This window comes from Lolium perenne, chromosome 4 (assembly GCF_019359855.2).
Source record: "Lolium perenne isolate Kyuss_39 chromosome 4, Kyuss_2.0, whole genome shotgun sequence".
Lineage (NCBI taxonomy): Eukaryota > Viridiplantae > Streptophyta > Magnoliopsida > Poales > Poaceae > Lolium > Lolium perenne.
In genome coordinates, this window is record NC_067247.2 from 126,917,909 (window position 1) to 126,945,246 (window position 27,338).

Consider the following 27,338-nt stretch of genomic DNA (forward strand, 5'->3'; position numbering starts at 1 on the left):
TTACAGCACAAGCTCATGAATAGAAAGGACGCAGCAGAGCTATGTTCCATGGGCGCTTAGTTTCCTCTCCTGACCTGTCCGCCTTTCCTTCCTTTGATTCCTGTGCATCGATCAAATAGTATGCATCATTGTGTAGAGCCTTGCTCACAATGAAAGGCCCTTCCCACGGAGGCGAGAGTTTGTGGCGCCCCTCAGTGCGCTGCACTAAGCGTAGCACCAGGTCTCCCTCCCGGAACACTCTCGGATTAACCTTCCGGCTATGATAGCGCCTGAGGTTCTGTTGGTATATGGCTGTTCTTGCCAAAGCCAACTCTCTTGCTTCCTCTAGCAAGTCAACATCATTCTCTCGGGCCTCTTTTACCTCTTCTTCGGTATAGAGCTGAACCCTTGGAGAATCATGAATGATATCGGTTGGTATCACGGCTTCCGCCCCATAAACCATGAAGAATGGAGTGTATCCGGTAGACCGGTTCGGTGTTGTTCTTATGCTCCACAGCACTGATGGTAACTCATCAAGCCAGCATCCCGGTGTTTTTTCAAGCGGTTCAATGAGTCTTGGTTTGATACCAGAAAGCACCAAAGCATTGGTTCTCTCCACTTGGCCATTGCCTTGCGGGTGTGCTACTGAGCATAGATCCAACCGGATATTGTTATCCTCACAGAATCGCTTGAATTCTCCTTGGGCAAAGTTTGTCCCATTGTCAGTGATAATGCTATGCGGGTATCCATACCGCAAGATAACATCTTTCAAGAATTTCACCGCCGTGTGCCCATCACATTTTGCGATAGGTTTCACCTCAAGCCACTTGGTGAACTTATCCACCATCACTAGGATGTGGGTCATCTTTCCTCTTGCAGTTTTGAATGGGCCAACCATGTCAAGGCACCAAACAGCAAAGGGCCAAGTTAACGGTATAGTTTTCAGACCGGATGCTGGGGTATGGTTTTGCTTGGCGTACCTCTAGCACCCGTTGCATTTTCGTACCAGATCCTCAGCATTTTCCAGTGCAGTGGGCCAGTAGAACCCGTGCCGGAACACCTTTGCCACCAGCGCCCTTGATGAGGCATGATGCCCACATTCTCCTTGGTGAATCTCCACTAGCATTTCTTTTCCCTCTTCCGGTTCCACACATCTTTGGAGGACACCGGTAACACTTCTCTTGTATACCTCCCCGTTGATGATGGTATAAGCCTTGGATCTCCTCTGGATCCTTCTCGACTCATTTTCGTCAACCGGCAGGGTGCCGTTGATCAGGAATTCCTTAATAGGTTCAACCCAGGTTGGTGCTTCCCGAACCAGAAATACCGGCACGTCCACCTCCATACTGTCTACCAGCAAAGCTTCTTCCGGCTTGGATCCCGCAGTCCCCGGGTTTACCGGAACATTCCCCGGGCTCACCGGAACAGTCCTCGGGTTTCCTTCGTCAATGTCCATTGGCACAACGTGTGACTCCGGTACAAAGATTGATTCAGACTCCGGACTTGGTTTGATCGATGGCACCCTTAGGTGAGCCAAAGCCACTCCGGGAGGGATTTCTTGCCTGGAGGAGCCCAACTTAGAGAGCGTATCCGCGGCTTCATTTTCCGCCCGGGGCACATGGTGAAACTCACATCCCTCGAAGAATCCGGCAATCTTCTGCACATGAAACCAGTACGAGGCCATGTTGGCATCTTTTGCGTCCCAATCTCCGGAACATTGTTGCACCACAAGATCTGAATCGCCGTAGCAAATGATCCGGTGTGCACCGATTTCTTTTGCGACCTTGAGCCCATGAATTAGAGCCTCATACTCAGCGACATTGTTTGATGCCCTGAAATGCACTTGTAGAACATACCGGAGGTGATCTCCCTTAGGTGAAGTAAGAACTACACCGGCACCTAGACCCTCTTTGAGCTTGGATCCATCAAAGTGCATCTTCCAGTATTCTACTTTTTGTTCCGGCGGTTTGTATTGCATTTCTGCCCAATCGGCCAGAAAATCAGCCAAGGCTTGTGACTTTATGGCGTCTCTTCTCTCATACACCGGTACATACGGTGATAGCTGAATTGCCCATTTGGCAATCCTGCCGCTAGCATCTTTGTTACACATGATATCAGAAATAGGTGCCTCGCTCACCACCTTCATGGGGTGCTCTTCAAAGTAGCGCTTGAGCTTTGTGGCGGCCATGAACACGCCGTAGGTCATTTTTTGGAAATGAGGGTAGTTTTGTTTTGAGAGGGAGAGCACCTCGCTCAGGTAGTATACCGGCCTTTGCACGGTTTTTCCTTCCTCTTCTCTTTCTACCACAACCACAACACTCACGACCCGGTTCGTTGCTGCTATGTACAATAGCATGGGTTCCCTTTCCAAAGGCGAAGCCAATACCGGTGCAGTTGCTAGCATTTTCTTTACTTCTTTGAACGCAGCGTCTGCCCGCGGGGTCCAAACGAAGGTATCGGATTTTTTCATCAGAGCATACAGCGGCAAAGCCTTTTCGCCCAACCGGCTTATAAACCGGCTTAGCGATGCCAAGCTTCCGGTAAACTTCTGCACATCTTTGAGATCTCGCGGTATAGTCATTCTTTCGATGGCCCAGATTTTTACCGAATTAACCTCTATCCCGCGGCTTGACACGAGAAAACCAAGCAGTTTGCCGGCAGGAACACCGAAAGTGCATTTTGCTGGATTGAGTTTCATCCGGAACCTTCTCAAGTTGTCAAATATTTGCCTTAGATCGTCGATCAAGGTTTCTTTTACCTTTGTTTTTATTACGACATCGTCCACATAGACTTGCACATTTTTTCCAATTTGATCGAACAAACACTTTTGCATACATCGCTGGTACGTTGCACCAGCGTTGCGCAAACCGAATGGCATAGTGACATAGCAATAAGCCCCGTGCGGGGTAATGAATGCAGTTTTTATTTGATCTTCCTTTTTCAGGGGAATTTGATGGAAACCGGAATAAGCATCCAGGAAAGACAACAGCTCACAGCCAGCAGTAGAATCGATCACTTGATCAATCTAGGGTAAAGGGAAAGGATCTTTCGGGCAAGCCTTGTTCAAGTTGGTGTAGTCGATGCACATGCGCCACACCTTAGGAGCTTTTGGGTCTTCCTCTTTTTTCTTCTCGACCAGCACCGGATTGGCTAACCACTCGGTATGCAGTACCTCCACGATGAAGCCAGCAACCAGTAACTTTGTCACCTCTTCTCCAATGATTTTCCTCCTGTCTTCAGCGAACCGGCGTAAGGGTTGTCTCACAGGCCTCGCATCCTTCCGGACGTTTAGAGAGTGCTCAGCCAACTCCCTCGGAACACCTACCAAGTCATCAGTAGACCAGGCAAAGATATTCCGATTCTCACGGAGGAAGTTGACGAGCGCGCTTTCCTATGCCTCATTCAGGCCAGCACCGATACGAACGGTACGCTCAGGGTATGCCGGGTCCAGCACGATGTCTTTTGTCTCCTTGGTTGGCTTAAATGTCGGTGTGCCCAAGTTGCCACTCATTGCCGCTAAGCTCAATTGTGAGGACTGAGCCAGCGCAACTACGGTTTGCATCCTTCTTTTTTCCTCTGCAATCACCAGTGATTCTGCCAGATTTGATCCGGCGGAGGCGGTTTCCAGCGAGACTTTATAGTTACCCACCACAGTCAAGGGTCCACAAGGTGCCGGCATGTTCATCTTGAGATACGCCGTATGAGTTGAGGCCATGAACGCAGCCAATGCCGGTCTGCCCAGCAGTGCATGGTAAGGACTGTCTAGGTCCACCACCTCAAACAGAAGATTTTCGACCCGGCAATTATCACGTCCTCCAAACGATACATCCACCCGGACTTTTCCCATGGGCGAACAGGACAACCCCGGAACGATTCCGTGGAATGTTGTGTGAGTTGGCTGAAGCATGTTTTCTGTTATCCCAAGCGTATGCATGGTGTGCCGGTACATGATATTTATGCTGCTCCCATTGTCTATCAGCACTTTGCTGAATTTGACACGAGTCGTTGGCCCATGCATGATTGGGTCCACAACGAGAGCGTAGCCACCCGGATTTGGCATTATCTTAGGGTGATCCTTGAATGACTAGGTAATTTCCTGATCTGACCACAGCATGTATTTTGGAACTGCCGGCATCACTTCGTTCACTTCCATGGAACGGCGGTGCATGCTTTGCTTGTCTGTTGGCTCAGTTACGAACACAACACAGCACATGTCCGGGTCCTGATAAACATTCCGGCCCAAAGGTGCCGGTAGTGGAGCTTGGTTAATACCTTGTGCCACCTGATGAACATTTTGCTGCTGCTGCCGGTTCGGCTGAGGCTGTACCGGTAGAGCATTTGCTCCGGTAAGCGGGGGTGGTGGTGGAAGTCTTCCGGTACCCCGGTCCCTTGCATCTTTCATCATGCCTCTTTCCATCAATCTCTTGGTCCAAGTGCAATCTTTTGTCAAATGGTCCGCAGGCCTTGCGGGATTTGGTGTGTGCCACCGGCACGGCTGATCCATAGCGGATTCCATGGTGTACTTCTCATCGTTTTGCCACGGCTTCTTTTCAACCCATTGTTTTTTAGGACCCGCCCATGGCTGCGATCCGGTTTTTTGCCTCTGGCTTCCGCCGGCGCCGGAATTATCCTGCACCGCGGCGACTTGCTGCGGACCATACCTCCAATCCGGAAAATCTTCCTTTCTTTTGTTGTGCCGGTTGTCCCGGTATTGATCTTGGCGCGGTTGGCTCGTTTGCGCCGGTTCAGCTTGAACCGCCGCTTGCATTGGGTCTCCCAATGCGTAGCTATCTGCCACACGTATCATCTCTGCCAAAGTTACCGGCATGTTTCTCTGCAGCTTTTGCCACAGTGGTGAACCTCTTCTGCACCCATTGCAAAACCAAGCAATGGCCTGTGCCTCGATCACTCCTTCACAGGAGTTCCTTGTGGAGTTCCACCGGGTCAGGTAATCCGGGTCTGTTTCATTTGAGCGCTGCACACACAGGGCGAGCTGCTGCGGTCTGTTTGGCCTCCGGTACGTGCTGCTAAAGTTACTTACGAAAGCTTCCTCAAAGTCCAACCAGCCATTTATGCTTCCTGCCGGCAGGTTGTTGAGCCAAATGCGTGCCGGTCCTACCAGGAAGGATGGTACGATTCTCACGGCCCAACGCCGGTTTCCTCCACCTGTCACAGTTCCTCCGCCGCCAGCGACGTATACTGCGGTCACGTAATCCGCAAGCCAGTCTTCCGGCTTAGTGGTGCCATCGTATGTTTTTGTGTCACGGGGCAACTGGAAGTTGCGAACCGGTGGTTCCTCTTTCATGATTCGTGGGCCAAAGCATTTTGGGCCCGGAGAACCTTCTGCCTCGATCATCTCAGATAAATACACCCTGTCCAGCCTGTGCCTCGCATCCCGGTCTGGCAGGCATCTTTCTCCTACGCGTACCCCCAAAGGGTTCCAGTAAGCTGCTACTCTTTCAGTTCCTGAATCAGCTTCATCGTAACGTTCTGGTACCGCGGCTCTTGCCTGCCGGTACCTTGGCGGAGGCATTTCCTCCTCATCATAAGCTGCTCTTGCTGCACGATAATTTTGCCCGGCTTCACCTCTACCGGCATAATCATTTCCGGCATAGCCATTTCCGGCATAACCACGCACTGCCCCTTGGCTTTTTCTACCGGCCTCGCGTTGCCCGGCTTGCTGTTTTCCGGCAAGTACCGGATCATACACAGTCATTTGCTGTGCATTCACATCTTTTTCTCTTCTTCTGTCCGGATGGGGGGACGATGCCTGCCCATGGGACTTGCTTCCGGCATTCTTTGCCGAACGCACAGATTTCGATGCTGCAGCTTTGTTTACTTTAGCGAGCTGCTCAGCATTTTGTTCCTGTATCATGTCAAGCAATTCCCTAACACGATCCTGCTGTTTTGCTAAAGCATCTCCGGTAAGCGAGTCACACAGCTCTACAGCAGCCCTAGCAGCTTTTATGGTTTTATCCGGACTACTGTACTTAGGTCTTTCTACGATGCTCAAAGATGCAGAGGTACTTTTTTCGGTAAGAATCTCCTTACGCAGATCCTGATCTAGATTGCGAGCTCTAAGCCGGTTTTCCGGTACTCTAGCAGGCTGAGCGCTAACAGAAGCAAAGCCATGGGCAGCGTTATACTCACGTAGGGTTAGGTTCAGCTCGCGCTGCGCCCGGATGATGTTCGCGCCTCCGGAGAGCAGCTTCTGACGTTGCGCCTCCAGCTCCGCCTGAGCCGCTACCGGATCGATGTTCTGCGCGATGGGCGTCGCCAGCACGTTCATGGCCGCCTGGAGAGGAGTCTCCGGTGGCGCTGCAGATGCACCCGCAACCTCCTGGTCGCGCTCGGTCGGTGGCTTGGCAGTGCGCGTAGACCTTGTCTGTCCAGCGGCTTCCGCCGCAGCCTCCTTGCCTGCGCCAACCACCAGCACCTCCACGCTGCCGGCGGCGTGGCCGCTGCGAACTGCAGACCTTGGCGGGTCCGGAGCCACCAGCACCGGCGAGAGGCACTGGTGCTCGGGGACGGTGCCGTAGTAGACGCGGAGGCTGCCGAACTCGATGATGCTCCCGTTCCTGGGTAACTTACCGCCGTTGGCGAAGCAGCCAGTGTTGTCGTTGATGAAGTCCGTCGAGAGAACGCGGTCGACGAGCGCAGTGACGACACGCTCGCCGGAGATGTTGAGGAGGCCCACCCGAATATGAACTCCAGCAAGCGCAGCTGCTGGCCCCACGGTGGGCGCCAACTGTCGTCGTGGTGAACAGACAGATGCCATGGGATGGCTTGAGTTGGGGCCGAATGTGCGCTAGAGGATTCGGGGGAGGGTTTTGGTAAGGTAGGGATGGATTCCGGATGGAATACCGGATGCTTTCCTCAAGAACTTGGCCTTGGCCAGAGGTAGAAGAAGAAGAACACAAGAACTATTTCCCCTTCAGATCTCTCTATTCCTTGATCATAAGAGGTTACAGGTTTCTGGATACAAGATAGCATATGACACATAATACGTACCCGCGCAAGGGGGTGATCCCTCTCCTTATATAGGGGAGAGGGTGGCTTACAGGGGAAGAAACCCTAGGAAACCCTAATGGCATCTTTGACTAGACAAACTACTTTATAAAGCCACTTTGGCTACCGGTGACGCCGGTATGTCTTTAATCAGGAGCGGTGACATCCTCCGGTTCCTTTTACGTCATCATCTGCTTTAGACGTCAGGGCTTCGTTTAAAGCTGAAGTGCTTCGCTCATCCTTGTCCTCTAGCTCTCGAGAGAATCTTTGACCAGTCTTGCCAACGTGCTACAGTGTAGCCTGTACCGGTACTCCGGTACCTTCTTAGCCGGTTCCGGTATACCCCTCCTAGGATACCGGCATGAGTCACTTTGCATAGAACCAATTCTTGTTATCCGGAATAACTTCTAAACCGGTACTTTGATGGCTCAAACCATCCGGTTCGGCATGCCTTTGGCATACCGGGGGTCATCCCCCCAACAGAGAGTGAGGGTAACCAACAACTCGTGCAGCCGTTGCATCGCTGGAGTCAAAGTGGCGCCAGAACGGGCCTGTCCCTGGAGAAACTGCCATTCCGGGCGTTCCTCCAGGGCCTGTCCCAGGGGTGCTTTGAGAACCGTGCGATGCAACAACGCGGCTCGGCCCAGGCAACCAAACGGCCCGAAAATTGATGGCCTGGTGCGAGCCAAGGGGCATGCAGGCCACCAAACGCGCCCCTAGATGTTGTTGTAGCACGATGTAGCTATGGATTCGCGCGGAGGCGATGTGAATCGTGGTGTCCGCCCCGCCCCGTTCGCTGTTTTTATCCTGACCAACTGGAGTTAACTCGTTGTGGCCATCACGGGAGCATCCCGAGCTCGCGCCGGTGTTGGATGTGTTGGGGAGATCCTGATTTGGGCGTGGTGGCGGGCGGCCCTAGCTTCTTCATGCGGCCCAACGTATACAACGAGCTCCCGTTGAATCGAGTAGGATGAAGAGCTCATGCGGACTTGGGCTCAACGACAAGCTCCGCGCCAAATCGGCTTCCACACCCGCCGCAGACCTCATCTCCTACCCCCGCCTCCCGCCGCAAGCGGGGCGCCGTGCGTCGCCCCTGGCCCTTGAACGTCGCCATCGCTGAATCACCTGAGGCACCCCAAATCACTAAACGCCGCCGCCCCTAGCCACTAAACGCTCGAATCCTGGTCGTGGGCTGCTCGAAATGACGACTAGCGCTTTACGGTGGCGAAAGCAGGAGACGACCGGCCCGGCGCTGCAAAAGGGGTGGGAGCGGTAATTAAAGTGCTAAATTGCTTAACAGCTAAAAATGGATACAGTAACAGGTGCAAATGCGTAATGAGGTTTGACCAAATGGGACACGTTTTGGCCCGGAAATTGTGTGTAGCTACCTATGTGGGTACCAAGTTTCTTCCCTTTTCTTATTTCTGGGAGGTTCTGAAATAGAATCCTTCATGTCTAAAAATTATGAAACCTGTGTTGCTTGTAATAAACTTAAAGATATGATCTCTTCTATCCTTGATTATTGCATAGAAAAATTTCAGGAATAATTGTAATATCATTGATTATAAAGAGAGACTCAGTCATGCACAAGAATGTATCCATAATTTGCAGGAACCTGTAGAAGAAGAAATTGCTGAACCTGAAAGCTCATTAGATAAAAAGAGGAGGAGAGTGATGAACAAAAGGAGAAAGAATGGATTAGCTACCCATGCCTACCTTCTAATGAGAGTAACTTTTTATCCCCTACATTATTTGATTGTCCCCCATGCTTACCAAAGGAGGATGAATGTTATGTTCCTGTGGATTCTCTTGAAATATTCACTATGAGTAAAACTTGTGATAATAATTATGCTCCTATTATCTATGATAATCCATGCTATTTTGATAAATCTTATGATAATGCTTTATTTGTGCCTAACTTCGAAATGCATGGTACTAAAAAGTTTTGCTTAGAAAATGTTTATGATAAAGCTCTAGATGATGGTCCTATATTGGTTGATAATATTAATTGCACTACTATTGAAAATGAGATTGGTGGGGTCTTGAATTTATCTTAGAGCCCCATACCTCTTGAGAATGATCAACATCTTGTTATAAAATTGTTAAAATGGGTTTAAATGTTTTAATCCCACTATGTTTGAGCTTGATAAAAATTATGTGTTTGTAGATCATGAAAAGCATGCTCTATGTGATAATTATATTGTTGAGTTTATTCATGATGCTACTGAAAATTATTATGAGAGAGGAAAATATGGTTGTAGAAGTTTTCATGGTACTAAAACACCTCTCTATATGCTGAAAGTTTTGAAGTTACTCTTGTTTTATCTTCCTATGCTTGTCACTTTGTTCTTTGTGAATTTATTTGCGTACAAGATTCCTATGCATAGGTAGTGGGTTAGACTTAAATGTGTTTTGAATTTTCTTCTTGATGCTCCTTTTGCTTCATTTTCTATTTTCATGAGAGCATCATTAAAACTATCAAGTCTAGCTAAAAGGTATTAAAGAAAAGCGCTTATGGGAGACAACCCATTATTTTATTTCTGTAATTTTTCTTTTATGTTGAGTCTTGGAAGTTGTTACCTCTATAAGAACCTCTCATTATCATTTTTATTTCGTTTTTGTGCCAAGAATAGCCTCTAATAGGAAGAATGTAAGATTTGGGGAAGTTGCTGTCCTGAAACAGATTCTGTGCTGTCACGAAAAAAATTCGTATTCTCAGCCAGAACCTAATTTTGAGCTGCCAAGTTTTGAGCATATGCCCTAGGTTATTATCTAACTTTTATTAGTTTTGCACTTTTCGATTTGAGCAACAGAGGATTTTCGAAAAAATCGATCTTTACCTGCTGTTCTGCTTTGACAGATTTCTATCACCATTTGCATTTGCCTCTTGATCTTTTTCTTTTTTTTTGAGTTCTTTTGAGAGAAAGATCTTTTCAAAGAAGTTGCTACAGTATATAAATGTTTTAATGGATGTTTGACTTATGTTAGAACTGAACCAAGTGGATTTGTTATTTTGATTGCGCTAATGCTACTAATGAGAATTGTGTGAAGTTTTGTATGAAGGGAGTTTTCAAGTGTAGGGAGAGAAGAATGATGTGATGAGATAAAGGATGGACAAAAGCTCAAGCTTGGGGATGCCCATGTCACCCCAAGAAATATCCAGAAAATACAAGCGTCAAAGCTTGGGGATGCCCAAGGCATCCCCTTCTTCATCAACAAAAATATCAGGTCATCTTTCAAGACGCTATATTTTTATTGCTTCATATGTTATGTGTTGTTCTTGGAGCATATTTATTGTTGTTTTTTGTTTTGTTTTGTTTTGTTTTCTGTAGTATATGGTTGGACCCCAACATATTTGTTTTGGAGAGAGACACACTCCATTTTCATTGCATAGAACACTCTAGTTTTCACTCTTATTGTTCTGCGAGTGTTCTCTTTTGCTAGTACTGCGTTTAGCTCTGGTTTTCCACTCATATTTTGTTCAGAGCTTGTTGGTTTTCTTTAGTTGGGTATGATTAGCTCTCTGGTCTTTATTGATTATTATCTATGAGAGTTGTTTCAAATAAGTTGATTGGTGTTGGAGACGAGTAAAATGTTTCATGCTTATAGTGATGCAAAAGGGAGCTTGTTTAGACTGTGGCTTAGACTTTAGCATGTCATGTTAGATGTTATTTTAATTATATGCTTAGTAGTTATTGTTGTAGCATGACTTGTCTCAAATATCTGAGAGTGCTTAATGTGCCATAGAAAGAATCATGTGTTGTTTCCATCATACAAAAGCATAATATTGTGGTATTCTCATTTGATGTTGTTATTGGGTCGACTTGGCACATGCTCATACCATGTTATGACTACAAACCAGTCACCTAAAGCCTCTATGATCATTTAGTTTTTGACTTGTAATATCACTTTATACTTTGATTAATAATGTTTTGTCGCTATGCATGATTATGGCCATTATTGCTCTTTTAGTTGGTCGCTCCCAGTCTTTTGCTAGCCTTTGCCTGTACTGAGTATGAGCTCTACTCGTGCATCCAACCACCAAAAACCAAAGTTTGCCAATTGTGTCCACCATACCGACCTATATGTGGTATTTCACCGCCACTCCAAAGTGAATTACTTGTGTGCTACCTTTAAACCTTCAAATATTACTACATGTTTTGTGTTTTGTTTTAACTCATCAGGAAGTATTGAATGGTTTATTGTCTTTTCATGACTTCACACCTTGACTAAGCATGAATAATGTGCTAAGTCCTTAATATTGCAAAAAGGGCAAGGAAATTGGGTGCCAGCCCAAACAAAATATAAAGCAAACAAATAAACAAATAAAGTTCCGCACATTATGTATTGGAGAGATCCTAAATAATGGTGTGCAATGGAGAACTACATGGGAGCCACTCTTGAGGTCACTATATGAAAGGATGATAGATCATTTGATGCCATTCGTTGACATAGACATGCAAACCTCTCAAAATATATTTTTTCAACACTCCTATTGCATTCAAAATAAAAAGCTCTAGCACATGAGTAATCTTGCTTTCCTCTGCGCAGGGCCTTTCTTTTTTACTTTTATGTTGAGTCTTCATCTTCTTACTTTATGCACCAATTAAGAGAGCATAGTTGTGATTCTGAGTATAATGTGCATAGTCCCAAAATCTATTATTGATTGATTCATGATTATGATTATTACTTATTCTCAAATTATTTGTATCTAGTCACCCTCTAAACTTTAAAGGTGTCCTGGCATTTATGTTTTCCTACTTCATAAAGGACAAGCTGAATACCACTTTGCTATGTTTTCACTATGCCCAAAAACAAACAATTGCTTTCAGTGCATTATTATTCATGATCTTTTGTTTGAGTTACTTATCTTGTTATAACATAGTTGCTAAGTTTTATTGTTAGAATTATATCTATCATGCCTATGTTTAGAGTACTTTGATCCCAGCTCACAATGCTTTTACAATAACTTGATTAAGATTATGTTGGCTTCATGTCACCTCAAAAATTATTTTTATTATCACTTACCTACTCGAGGACGAGCAGGAGTTAGCTTGGTGATGCTGATACGTTACAAACGTATCTATAATTTTTTATGCTCCATGCTTGTTTTACACCAATTTCTACATGTTTTATCTACACTTCGTGGCACTTTTATGCATTTTCCGGAACTAACCTATTGACAAGATGCCACAGTGCCAGTTCCTTTTTTTTGCTATTTTTGTATTTCAGAAAAGTTGTCCGGGAAATATTCTCGAAATTGGACGAAACAAAAGTCAAACCTCCTATTTTTCCCGACACGAAGACGAAGTCCAGAGCACAGACGGAGGAGGGCACCAGGGAGGCCACACCAGCCCTTGGCGCGGCCCCCTGGCCGCGCCATGGGGTGGTGTGGGGCCTCCTGGCGCCCACCGACCTCGCCCTTCCGCCTATAAATTGACTTCGACGCAAAAACCCTATATCATCTAGCCTACATCCACGAAAAGTTCCGTCGCCGCCGCCATCGTCCAGACAAGTTTCGGGGGTCAGAAGTTCCTGTTCCGGCAACCAGCCGGGACAGGGATTGTCCCCCGGAGCCATCCCCATCGACTCCACCGCCTCCATTTCGACTCCATGATGGTTTGTGAGTAGTTCCCCCGTGGACTACGGGTTCTCGGCTGTAGCTAGTTGGTACTCTTTCTCCCATGTACTTCAATACAGTGATCTCATGAGTTGCCTTACATGATTGAGATCCATATGATGTAATCGGTGTTGTGTTTGTTGGGATCCGATAAATTGTGGAATTGTGATAAGATTGTTCATCATATTATCATACTACAGTTATTTAAAATCTTGCATGCTCTCCGGTACTTGTAGTTACCCTGATCAAGTAGTTGTCTGTATCTCCAAGAGGGAGTATTTATGCTCGATATTGGGTTCATGCCTCTAGTAATCTGGAAGAGTGACAATAACTTCTAAGATTGTAGATGTGCTGTTGCTACTAGGGAGAAAATAACAATGTTTTGTCTAAGGATAATTCTGTTGTTTACTTTACACACATTGCTTAATGCAATAATCTGTTGCTTGCAACTTAATACTGGAAGGGGTTCGGATAATAACCTGAAGGTGGATTATTAGTCATAGACGTAGTTGGATTACGGTGTATGTATTATGTTGTAATGCCCAATTAAATACTACAGTAACATTTATCTTATCATAGCATGCATTGTCATGCCCTCACAATTATCAATTGCTCAACTGTAATTTGTTCACCCAACACATGTTATTTGGAGAGTTACCACTAGTGCCACTAGTGTAGATAGCTGGGAACCCCGGTCCTTCTGTCATCATCATTGCTCTGAAGTTAACTACGCACTGGAATATTTTCTGGTGCCATCGCCGCTGTGTTACTGCTACTGCTGCTGTGTTACTATTACTATTGCTCTCATATTACTTCTGCTTTCACATCACCCCTGTTACTAGTGATTTTCCAGGTGTAACTGAATTGACAACTCCGCTGTTAAGGCTTATAAGTATTCTTTGTCTCCCCTTGTGTCGAATCAATAAATTTGAGTTTTACTTCCCTCGAAGACTGTTGCGATCCCCTATACTTGAGGGTCATCAATGATATAATGGCAAAATTGATGAGTGTTGTAAGTGAGCAATGGCAAGATTGACGTTTTCATCAGTCAAATGGCAAATCTGAGATTCACGTTGATCATAGTGGCATGAATGATAAAAATCCTATTGGTTTAGTCTTTCTGAGAGAATGAATAATGGTATACATCAAGCCGTGGTTCTAACAACATCTTGAACAACTTACCCTTTTTTGGTACCCAAAAACATTTATGGATATGGAAATGAGAAGATTTTCAGAAAATTTCCAGGCTACAATTTTAAGGCTTAGGGCATCTCCAACGGGGCGACGTAAACAGACGCTGAGCGACCGTTTGCATCCGCGGAGACCAAAAATGTGTCTGGACCTTGCTCCAGCGGGGCGACGCAAAGTGACCGGGCCGTCCGCGGAGACGCAAACCTGGCCTGCGCCAGGTTTGCGTCTCTGCGGACGCTCCGTGGTCGCGCCGAGTGTCCGCCGAAACTTATGTAGGACCCGCAGGGAGGCCGATAACATTCCCGCCAGTGGCCATTCCCCGCACGAAAAATCAAAGTAGACCGGCGCCAGCAGTCCAGAAGCGATGGACGTCCTCGCCGCCGCAGTCACCACCATGGATTCCGAGGGAACCCTCGCACCCGCCGCCGCCCCAGACTCCCCCATAGCCACGACCATAACCCCAATGGAGGCCACAACTCCGGAGGAAGCAAAGCGTGCCACCACCGGCGGCCGGGACGCTAAGCCGAAGACGGCAAAGAAGGTGTTGTCCAAGGAGGAGAAAGGTTTCGAGGCCGCGAAGCGTCGCGGCCGGCGCAGGAACCAGAAGGAGAGGAATGCAACGGCCGCCGCCCTGGAGGCCACCCAGCAGGCATGGCAGATGCAGTTGAAAGCCGGAGCCGCGCAAGTAGGCCTCCATTCGAGCATAGCGGAGGCCTACATGCTCGTAAAGCGAGAGGGGATCGCTGGCGTCGCTCCCCCGGCCTCGTCGGTGAGCTCGGTAAGTTCCTAGCTGCGTTATGGAACACCCGCTCCCTTGCAGGTCCACGCGGTGTGGTGGTTCGCCTCCGGCATGGCGCCGGTGCAGTTCAACGGGGCACCGGTTCCCGACCTCAACCGGACGCCAAGAAGCGGTGATTCGTGCCCGGGCGCGACACACAAGACGCATGAGGTGCCGGAGGAGAGCATGCCAGTGCCCCGCAGCCTGTTTGAGGAAATGGCACCATCTGCCCCGACAATGGACGACCCGGTACGTAAGCTCTCTCAGTGTGTGCGACTGCCGTGTGTCATGCGTCTGACGTCCGGTGATTCGTAGGCCTATTGGAAGGGACGGCATGACAGAGACATAGATGCCATGATCTACGGAGGCGGCTTCGTTGGCGATGCTGGGGCCGGGGCCGGGACAGGGCCGCATGATGAGTGGGCACCGACGCAAGATGCGGAGGACATCGATGCCGCACGGCTGTTCTCCACCCAGCCCACGTAGGCACCAACCGTGTGCGTCGACGACTATGAGGACGCGCCAACAGGGCCTGTCCTCACCACGGACGATGCTAGCAAGAAGACGGGGGAGAGCCACAAGACACAAGGATTCAACGACGACGAGGACAAGTGTTTGTGCGACGCGTGGCTGGTGACTAGCCATGACTGTATTAATGGCGCCCAGCAAAATAGCAAGGTGTACTGGCCCAAGGTGATGCAGGTGTACAATGAGAGAAAGCTCCACAACCCCTACGAGATGCGCAGCGAACGCACGGAAGAGTCCATCGGAAAAAGAAGGAACTACATCAAACAAGAGACAAGCAAGTTCTGCTCTGCCGTCGAACATTGCATCAACAACCCCGTTAGCAGCCCTGGCGTCATTTTAGTGGTAAACAAATGAGCATGATCATTCTATTCTATGTACATCATTCGCAAACCATGATCCGGGCTTTAATCAATTGCAGGTATCCCGAGCCTTGGAGAGGTTCAAGGCAACACATAGGAAGGGCTTCCATATGGTCCATTGCTAGGACAAGCTGAAGGACGCGCAAAAGTGGCAGACAAACTTTGCGGCCTACGATGAAGCTGTGAAGAATGGTACAGCGGTTGTCGTCGACGGAAGACGACGATCATGGCCATCATGCCCTTCCACCTCGTCCCCGAGGCCATAAGGCTACCAAGGCCTATCTAGCCCGGGAGGCAGCTGCCCTTACGTTCACCCAGAGGTTGGAGAAGTTGATGGCTGAGAATCAAGCCGCCATGGCGAAAAGGGGCGAGAAGAAGCGTCTGAAAAAAGAGACCGCAACTGCCATCTACCTCAACCTCACCAAAGAGATCATTGAGGTCCAAAGGATGGACGTCGAGGCCAAAAAGGTAGACGCCGAGGCCAAATTGCGTGACGCCGAGGCCAGGAGGATGGACGCCGAGGCCAAGACCCGTGCAGAGGACACAAGGATCATGCTAGCCGACTTGAGCAACGTCGACGACGACACCACGGCCTGGTTCATGAAGAGGCGCGCCAAAATCCGCGTGTGAGACGCCTGATCTGCGGCGCCAATGTCTAGCACCATGGCCTCCTTTTGGACTTCATATGCTGTTCTGACCTTGTTGTGCCCCTTTTGGACTCCATTTTGCGCCGTACCATGTGCAAAGTGTGATGAATTTATTTCAGACCTCAATTTCAGCCAATTTTAGACTATAATTTCGTACAAATTTGAGGCTACAACCTGTTTTCTGAATTTTCTGAACGTAAACTGGTCCGCGCTGGAAATGCGTCGGCCCGCTGAAGCCTCCCCAACGTAAACGGATGCATGACCATTTTCGCGTCCGCGGACCGACGCAAACAGACATACGTAGACATTTTGGCCGTTCAAAATGCGACGGCCGGCCCGCTCGAGATGCCCTTAGCTCGCGTGCTACACCACAGGAATCACCTGTACCTGTACGACATCTCTACCCTGAACCCACCAGCGGTGCGCATATCTAGCAACGGAAAAGTTAGTGCTAGCACTTTCCACAGCGTTCACTGCGTCCGGTCCGGTCCGGCCCGACCGACGGTGACGCCGGCGGCGCTGTACCTCTCCTTCTCCGGCTGGCCAATGTTGCTTCCGCTCCAAGCACCCATCAGTCAGAGTAAACGGCAGTTCAGACAGCAGGGTAAAAAAGGCCATTGATGATTGACAGTCATTGGCTAGGTGCACGATGCTACAGTAGCCAGGCATGTGTAAGATGTACGCCTTCCTTCATGTCCTTTGTCAATGCCTCTGTTCTGTTCATCTCCTTTCGCTTTTCATGTGCAGCTGCGGGCCGGCCGGTATCTTTCGGCCGATTAATCTCCATCGCCTTTCCTTTTCTGACGGTACGCCTGCACCTAGTGTCTAAGCAATGTGTTTCTGGTAGCACGGTGATCCAAAGCTGTCCATATTTCACGACTCAAGAGTTTAGCTTGGGGCAGCACACATATATACTCATTCATACGATTCTTACTCTGTAATCCTATGCAGCTCTGATCGAACGTACTCCGAAGGCTTCCTCCCTCCATCCACAAATAAGTCTACTTTTATTTTGCCATTTTGTTTCCGGATTTTATATGCTGAACGTGATAATCCCCATCTCTCGACGCGGCTCAACGTGTGCCTTCGGATCAAGCTAACAGACGGACGGGATGGGAACTTTAGTTTTGCACTGTTTTCTACTACCATGTGTGGAGCTACCATTGGATCACACTATAAACTGAAGGGCAATATAGGGTCCTTTTGTTTCAAGTCAAAAGAATAATAAAAAACACTAACTTTATGAAAATTGGTATATTATGAAAATAAAGTGTTACTAATTTAGTATCATAAATGTATTTTTTTTTCTTATAAAGATGGTGAAATTCGAAGACGTTTGCCTTAGGTTTCACGGATGGGAGGGAGTGAATAAGCATACTTCTAGCTTTTCTCTAAGTTAAGCTCATTTTAAATTTGACCAACTTTATATAAAAATGTAACAATATTTATGACACTACATTAATATAACTAGGTTCGTCTTCAAATGTAGTTTCATAATCTACCAATTTGTGTGGTACCCATTTTTATAAGTTAGTTAAATCTAAATAAAGTTGATTTACGACAGAGTTAAGAGTACCATTATTTATGGAGGGAAGGAGTACTCGGTCAGGGCGACTAACCCATACACCGTTACAATCAATACATAGAGCCGGCATGCAAAGCCATGCAAGCGCGGCATGTACTAGGTAGCAGCCCAAAGCATGGAGAATGATGCGAATGCGAGGCGAGAGCACCAGCGTGCATGTACACATCGATCTAGGGCGATCGTTGCATGCATGTCATATGCTGTATTACGTATTCCCAGTTCTGCGAGTGTACGTGCATATCATTATCATGTTCCTGGTTAGGAGCGTGCCATTCTGGTTGCATGTGCACATGTGCTCCCAACTTAATTGGGTTGGCCACCCTACCCTAGCCATGGGGCGGGTACATCATATGGTCTTTAGGGGAAAAGAGGGAAAGAACAGGGCCTTTGTTATTTTGTGATTTTTCTCAGTCATAATCTAAAAGGTAGTACTAATAATTATCTTTCTTCATTTTACATGTGTACACATTTGGATAGGTTAGCTTGAACAGTGGTAACCAACTAACTGAACTAAGGTGGCAGTGTGATTATCGACCGGAGATGATCTCGATTTGCTTTCCTACTTGCCGAGCGCACAACGAGCGTGATGTTTATGCTCAGAGCTCCCTAGCGAGCATCGCACATGAAAAACACTCGGCAAACCTATATGCCGAGTGTTTCTATTTGCCGAGCGGATACAACGCTAGTAGTCGGCAACAATGTTGTATCCTGTACAATCGAAGAAGATAACGAATTTTTTTGACCCGCTAATTTTTTGGCATATATCTTACTGCGCTTTTCAACGGATTTTCTGCAGGCACATAATTTTTCTTTCCCATGCCGGCCATGAGCCGATTTTCCTACCTAGCAAGGATTGGGGCCAGGGCGTGGGTCGACTCGATGGATCACGGTCTCCCGCCGGTGAGGTCCCTGCTTAGGGTGGGGTTACAGCTATCCAGAGACCGTTCGCGCTGAAATTAATTGTGCTTCCGTGCGTGTCGGGCGTGCGCACGGGACCAGCTTAATTAGCTTCGATCGCGTATCCTGTTCATGCCGTGCGCGTGGCGGTGGTGTGCTTGCGCTCACCAAATAATCCACCCATCAGCAGTCTACAGTAGGTTCTTGTTCAGCAAACGATTAGGCGCACGCGGAGCTAGCTAAAGAGAAAATTAGGCGCACGCGTGTGGTCAAAGCTCATCACTGTACATACATACATGTTCCTGTGATGTTCGTCGAAGGAGACCTGCAATGCAAAATCAGTAGCGCGGGTCCTTTGTTATGTCCGTTTTCTAGATCGTGTCGACAATTACCTCATGGCCGCATAATGCGAGTCCCATGCATATACTACTTCCGTTTCAAGGAATAAGGCACTCTCGTTTTACGAGTTTTTTGTTTGACCAAGAATTACTTTAAATAGATAAAGATTGTTTGTACGAAATTAGTATCATTAAAAAATGCTTTTCAATACGAATCCAATGATACTATATACATATAATATAATTAAGATTTTGTTGCTCAACTTTTATGATCAAAGTTTGTCTTGAAAATACGTGTGCGCCTTATTCCTTGAAACGGAGGTAGTACAGACGAATGACCTACTATCTGGTCAACCAGTAATCGCGTGGTTCAAAGCTAAGCTAATCTAAAATATGGTTTGAAGCGTCACCTACTTACTACCTCCGTTCTGTAAAAAAAAAAGTATAAAACTTTACCAAAAATAGACGTTCAACAACTACAATGGTATATAGTTATAGCATGCAAATATATCATGATGTATCTAATAACACTAGTGGAGACAGGTCATTCAGTCCTGGCCCGTAACGGGCTCTGGACCCGGTTGGCCAACCGGGACTATACATGCGGGACTAAAGGAACCTTTAGTCCCGGCTCAGTTACCAGCCGTGATAAATGGCCCTCCACGTGGCCGCGATACAGGGTTTGGGCTGGAGAACCTTTAATCCTGGCTCGTAATCCCATCCGGGACTAACTATTATTTTTAATAATTATGTTTTTCATTTTTCTAATTTCATTTTTCTTTTTGTTTGACTTGTTACTCTCTCACTTGGACCATTTTTAATATTAATTACACTTAATCTGTAGTTAAATTGTAGACTTGTTCATCACTTCTCGGTCGGTCACCCATCCGCACACTACTCCACCCTCAGCACGCTTATCTCCTCGGATCTTTCCTGATGCGCTTCCGCGAATGTGATTGTACCTTGTTGTAAATACTACCATATCAATCCTATTGACTCTTATACCATTGTGTCACATTTCTGTATTTTTTGAAACAAAAAACAATCTGTAAACCACAATTGGACAAATAATATATGCTTTATTATTAGAAAAATGTGAGGAACTTAAATATGAAATAATTATGTTTTTATTTATTTATTATTATCATCAAATAATATATGCATTATTTATATAATATGACCAAATAATTAATATCTTGAAATCTGTAAACCGCAATTGGACAAATAATATATGCTTTATTATTAGGAAAATGTGAGGAATTTGAATATGAAATAATTATGTTTTTTTCATTTATTATTATTATTATCAAATAATATATGCATTATTCATATAATATGGCCAAATAATTAATATCTTGAAATCTGTAAACCGCAATTGGACAAATAATATATGCTTTATTATTAGAAAAATGTGAGGAATTTGAATATGAAATAATTATGATTTTATTCAATTTTTATTATTATTATCAAATAATATATGCATTATTCATATAATATGGCCAAATATTTAATATCTTGAAATCTGTAAACCGCAATTGGACCAATAATATATGCTTTATTATTAGAAAAAATTGAGGAATTTGAATATAAAATAATTATCTTTTTATTCATTTTTTATTATTATTATCAAATAGTATATGCATTATTCATATAATATCGCCAAATATTTAATATCTTGAAATCTGTAAACCGCAATTGGACAAATAATATATGCTTTATTATTAGAAAAATGTGAGGAATTTGAATATAAAATAATTATGTTTTTATTCATTTTTTATTATTATTATCAAATAATATATGCATTATTCATATAATATGGCCAAATAATTAATATCTTAAAATCTGTAAACCGCAATTGGACAAATACGATATGCTTTATTATTAGAAAAATGTGAGGAATTTGAATATGAAATAATTATGTTTTTATTCATTTTTTATTATTATTATCAAATAATATATGCATTATTCATATAATATGGCCAAATAATTAATATCTTGAAATCTGTAAACTGCAATTGGACAAATAATATATGCTTTATTATTAGAAAAATGTGAGTGATTTGAATATGAAATAATTATGTTTTTATTTATGTTTTTATTTTTATTAGCAAGGATATGTGCATTATTCATATAATATGGCCAAGTAATTAATATCTTGAAATCTGTAAACCGCAATTGGACAAATAATATATGCTTTATTATTAGAAAAACGTGAGTGATTTGAATATGAAATAATTATGTTTTTATTCATTTTTTATTATTATTATCAAAGATATAGGTCGCTAGTTCATACACATAGTTCGATATATCTTCTTCGGTTGCAGCGTGATGGTAGAGCGCCGGGTGCAGCGTGATGGTGATGGAGGTGGACGTGGAGGAGGCGGCATGGAGTGAATGCAGAGATGTAAAATACACAAGGAAATATGTCGCTAGTTCATACGCATAGTTCGATATATATTGAAAGACATATAGTTCATACACATAGTTCGATATATATTGAAGACGATTTATGGAAAGACACATAGTTCATACAAATATAGAAGACACACACCGTACCACACACCACCATCTACTCATCATCTCTAAATATTGAGACGATCAACATGGCTATTGTAGCCAACTAGCATCCAATGCCTCCTAGCCATCTCGAAGCCCAGACGAGCGTTCAGCGCGGCATAGCGCACTTGCTCGTAGCTTAACGGAACATTGGCCCACCCAAATTTGAGTTCATCTTCTTTTCTTGCGCGGCGTCCTTCTTCTTGTACTTCTTCCTCTTCTTCTTCTCAAGATTTGTCCCAATGATAGAATTCGCCTGATCATATAGACTCAGAATGTGATTATTTGGGATTCGGGAGTATCTTCTGGAGGTCGTACGCAGAAGTAATATGAATACCGTACGGACTCAGCATCTCCACATCCTTGCCGATAGCCGCGCCGCAGAATCTGATGTTCCCGTCCTGCAAGAACTCCCTGAGAACTTGTGGCACTTCATCAGCATGGCAAATCTGGAATACCAAATTCTCGGACGGCACCGAGAGCTGAAGGGCGGCGGCGCGCTGATCACCCTCGCGAGTGTTGGTGAACTCGCAATCTAAGCCGACGCACTTGATTGGTGTGTTGCCGAGATAGTCCCTCTTCACGACGCGGATCCACTTCTCCACCCTTCTTGCACGGAGAGCGACCGTGACCTTGAACGACATCCCTTCCGCCATCAGGTGGTACACCCGAGTTCGAGGAGCCGGGTCGCGCGCGAGGTGCTCCATTGAGTCCAAAACATCGACGAAGAGGAGAGCTTTTTTTTGCAATGGTGGAGGAGATGAGAGATGGAAGAATGTTGTGTGTGGCAATGGTGGATAAGATGTGAGCATATAAAGCAAAGGAAGATGAGGATGAAGAGGCCAGCAACCGGGTGATCAATTCCCGTGGCTGGCCGCCGGCGCCGGCGCCGGCGCGGCGGCTCAGATTCCCGGGCGCGTGACGCTCGATTTCGACGCCAGTAATGGCGACGCGATCGGCTTCCGCGGGAACGAAGCGTTTGACTTTAAGTCCCGGCGCGTGTCACCAGCCGGGACTAAAGGGGGTACCGCAGGCGCAGCGTGCCGCAAAATCCTTTAGTCCAGGTTTGGGATACAAACCGGGACCAATGGGTCCTAACGAACCAGGACCTATGGGTGTCGTACGATTGGGCGGATTCGGGCCGACGTGGCCAGGCCTTTAGTCCCGGCTCAGGACACGGCCGGGACCAAAGGGGTCTGACGAAAGACCTGTTTTCTACTAGTGTAAGATCGACTTAACATTCTAGATGTTTATAGTTTTCTCAAGGGCATGCCTAGATCTCGGCTGATTTAGATTTAGCTAGATGTCAACCTGCTTAGTTTAAACTACAGTGAACACTAAACTATGAATCCTAGATTTAACTAAATCTCAACCGGATAGCGCCATCCAGCTCTCCGTTATAACCTAATTGTAACTCATATGATAGCACAAGTCACGAAGCAAATTCAATAGTTTGAATTTTTTTTCCCAACTGCAAGTTTGCGACTCATGTGTACTGAAAAAATATAGTTGAAAGTTGAAACCCATATGCAACAGATAAATCTCAGTTGAAGTCCATGTCCAGCCCATATGACAACACGAAACACGAAAGTTGAATGAGATTTATTTAAATCTCAGTCGACTTAGAATTAATAAAACCATTTAAAAACTTATAAAATATTTGCATTGTTTAACTGTTGACAAAATTTATACGTCTTGTTTCAAGCGTTAGTAAATCGTAAACTACAAAAATACACATAATTATCTACCTTCTCACGTCAGCTGGCACTGATGTCCAATCTAGTGAACAGCTTGGGATCGCACGACTTGTTTGCATAATTTGCACGGACAGACAGAGATTAGCACCAACTAACTGTACATCAGTAATTGGAGCAATGGAATTAGCGAGCTAATGTAACATGCATTAAGATGTCCGGGAAGGCTGAAAAAGCTGATTACCTGACTGAAAGTAAGAATATTCTATATCAGTGCCTCATGCACACTGGGATAGCACTCCCGTCGATCTGTCGCTAGTACTACGCCATATATAGGTGTCTGATGTAATCGATGTGCTGATTATGTGTACCTATATATGGTACGGATTCTCCTTTTGCTATTTTTATCAAAACAAAAAAGATTCTTCAAATTTGAAGATCGCCATGGCATGTTCACTGCAGCTAGCACAACACAACTGTCAAGGTCATTTGGTACGTATAATCTTGTGGTAGCATTTTTTTTAAACGGAGGGTGAGACTTTCAGCCTCTGCAATATTTTATTCAATGATGGATAAAGAGCATATAAATATATTAAAAATTCGAAGTCTCCATGCAACACCTACAAACCCGACAATTAGTGAAGATCATGTCAACATGGCCCAGAAACAACGAACCCCCCCCCCCCCCCCCCCCTAGAGGACGTCACTACCATCGAACCGTTGAGCAATCTTCATGGTTAGCATCCGCATAAACATTGCCGATCTTGCTGATGATGCTACCATGGTGCCAAACGGTGCCTCCTCCCTACGCGCGCACCTTCATACACGTCCCCCGTCGAGACTCCACGGCACCACGCCACTGAGACCCATCGTCCTTGACGCGGTAAGAACCACGCTGCTCCACCTCAGAGCCCCTCAGCCAACATCTGCTCCAAAATTGATGCCCACATGAGGGAGAACGGCGCCGCACGTCGTCATCGTCTGATCCGGGAGGCCCGGACCTAAGGTTTCCCCCAGAGCAGCCCGAGCGAGAAGATGATGTCTTCAACAACGATGCCTTCAACATGTTAACGGCATATGCCGCCATCGCTCGCCTGGATGCACTATTGACCTATGAGTATTGTCACCTGATCATAGCATCAAATCATGCAACTAACACTACTTAAACATTAATGCCTTTATCGGTCTTGTTGGTTTGGGTAACTTTCAAATCTTCAAGAGCGGGATAAAAATATCTAAGACATGAAATGGATCTCTACTCCCATATTACACAATATCCCATAAATGTTAGATTCACATATCGTTGCAAGGATTAGTCCTAAGCCCATAGCCAAGCGGACTACTCACACATAATGGCGACTGCTTCCATAGGCCCCCAAGCGAACAATTGCATAACTGTACCATTATGCACGTGCTCCTTCCGCCGGCGCTAACGGGTCGGGCTAGGTTAGCCCCCGAAGATCCATATCGATTGTACCCGTGTACTCGTTGAAAGGGTATACGGTGTACCCTTGTACTCGTTGAAAGGGTATACGCTGTATGTACATTTCGGTGTATGTATGTTTCGTTGTATGTACGTTTCGGTGTATGTACGTGTCGGCGTATACGTCCGATGGATCGATGTGGTGATCGTCGTCGGTTGTCAGTTTCCATTCTCACGTAGCTTGATCAGCTCGTCGCAGCCGCCAGCCCGGCGATCTCCGATCTAGATCTGCTCCGGTGAATACTGCTTGTCCGCCGATCGCGGCAAGGATCCGGCGTCCAACCTTGGCCCAACTCCACCCCTCCCCTCCCACGGCCGCCATTCATACCTAGGGTTTTGATCCCTCCGTCTTGTTGTAGCCGGTTGATCCCTCACCACCGCCATTTCCACATACCCCGGTGAATCGTAGCAGGCGTGGCTGGTTACCTCGGCGATCTCCTATTCTTCCCACATCCGGTGGATCGTTGGCCGTCACCGCGGTGCGCACGACAATACAGCGGCAAACGTCTGAGTCATCCACCCTCCGCCTCCCCACGATCGACATATAGGTCGATCCATTGCAAGGCAGAGCACCGCTGAGCCCAACTTCCCGTGGCCGCCCAGATTGCCACCGACGCCCAGAAGAGGTTAGCCCCCCATGCCACACTGTTATTCTATTATTATTCCATGTATACTTTATATGATGTATTGTCGCATTTGTGCTTAGGGTTTAATTTGTTGTTCAAAATTTTACCAATTTTTTCATATATTTTTTGTTAATAATCAGCATTTCACAATGAATTCCAAGCCGAGTTTTTATGTTGATTAGGTCAGTGATGTTGGTTTTATTTGGACAGATGGACGGCTCTATGGCTTCTGGGATTGACAATGAGAAAGCAACTACAGACGTTGATGACTCTAGATGGGAGGCTTTTGATATTTCATCTTCAGAAGATGAATATGAAGTACCTTCGTCTGATGATGATGATAGCATTTTTGGTGATCCTGTATCTGAGTCTGATAATGTGAGTCACTCACATTTTCATATTTTATCAGTACAGTGTGCATGGGAATATTTTGTCCTTGAATTTTGCCTCCTTGTTGCAAATTTTGTAGATGGACATCGATGATGAAGACAGCATAAGAGAGACAGATGATGAACCCACTTCTGAAAATACGAGTGATGTATGTTTTCTTTTATCTTACTTGCCTTCTTCCAGGTGAAGATGAATATACATGTAATTTGCTATTTTCCTACAAATTGCGCAGGTTGTTGTAATCAGAAACAGTGAGCTTACCTACTATGGGGATTCTGATTTGGAAGACTTTGCTTATGAAGAGGATATTCCTGAGCAGTCGAAATCATTAGAAGGGGGGGTTTCACAGCTGTCAAAATCTGAATGCAAAAGCGAAGTAAGATTTTATTTTGATGCATTGCAATGCATAATAGAACAAATCAAAGTGTCTGTAACAATAACGCCATGTTTGTCATATTTGTTTAGGTGACAGGAAGTTCCCAGTTGGACCATACTAAGCAGGAAGATAATAAGGATCCATATGATATTGATGCTGAAATGAGCAGACAAATAAAGTATGAGGCTGTAAGGGCCATGATCTTTGTTTCCGAAGAGGCTGCCTATTATTTCTACAACAAGTATGCCAAAGAACATGGTTTTAGCATTCGACGCGAGAAGAAAAAGGAACGCCTTGATGAATTAGGGACACCCACCATTCGGTATAGGCGGTTTCTTTGCTCCAGGGCTGGGCAACGTGAAAGCAAGTACTTAGAAATGAAAGGCCGAACGTATAGGCACCGTCCTGAGTCTCGCTGCAACTGTGGTGCCCATTTCAGTGTGTCGTATAACAGGAAAAAGGGTGTTTGGACTGTTCTGAGATTTGACGACAATCACAACCATAAGCCTGCTACAGCTGATCAAATCGCTTTTATGAGGTCTCATAGAAAGATTAAGGCTCATCAGAAATCTAGGATCATGTCACTGGGAGCTGCTGGGATGAGATTATTCAACATTATGAGGACATTTATCAGTGACAATGGAAAATACAGCAGGGTAGGATTTGTAAGAAAGGATCTTTACAATATGTCTTGCCGTGAAAAGAGGAAGATGCTTGCAAAGGGTGACGCCAACACAACCATTGGCATTATGGAGAAGAGGAAGCGAGATGATCCTGAATTCTATTTTGATTACAAGCTTGGTAAAGGTGGAAAATTGTTACACCTGTTCTGGTGTGATTCTCAGTCTCGGCAGGACTATGCCGACTTCGGTGACGTGCTGGTGTTTGACAGCACGTACAAAACAAATCGGTATGCTATGCCGTTCATACCTTTTGTGGGAATAAACAATCACCGCCAGACTACTGTTTTTGCATGCGCCATTGTCTCGGACGAAAAGGAAGTAACATACAAGTGGTTGTTAGAAACATTCCTGAAAGCCATGTATCAGCAGAAGCCTAAAGGGATCATCACTGATGGGGACGCTGCAATGATCGCCGCTGTTGGTAAAGTCTTTCCAGGCGTGTGGTACCGTGTTTGTACGTGGCATATTGAGAAGAACATGAAGAAGCACATTGACTCCCTGGCTCACAATGAATTCCGGTCGCTGCTGTACTACACCACTTCAGAACAAGTATTCGAGGAGAGATGGAGGGCATTCGTCGAGAAGCACCAGACGGAATTA

General features: G+C 45.8%; 1 protein-coding gene across 1 annotated transcript; it reads right to left on the bottom strand.

Moving 5' to 3' along the window:
• Positions 1-21,767: 21,767 nt before the first annotated feature.
• LOC127347164 (uncharacterized) lies at positions 21,768-22,193 on the bottom strand. Its single transcript, XM_051373385.1, has one exon. The coding sequence runs from the start codon at positions 22,191-22,193 to the stop codon at positions 21,768-21,770; it is 426 nt and encodes a 141-aa protein (XP_051229345.1).
• Between the last annotated feature and the right edge of the window lie 5,145 nt (positions 22,194-27,338).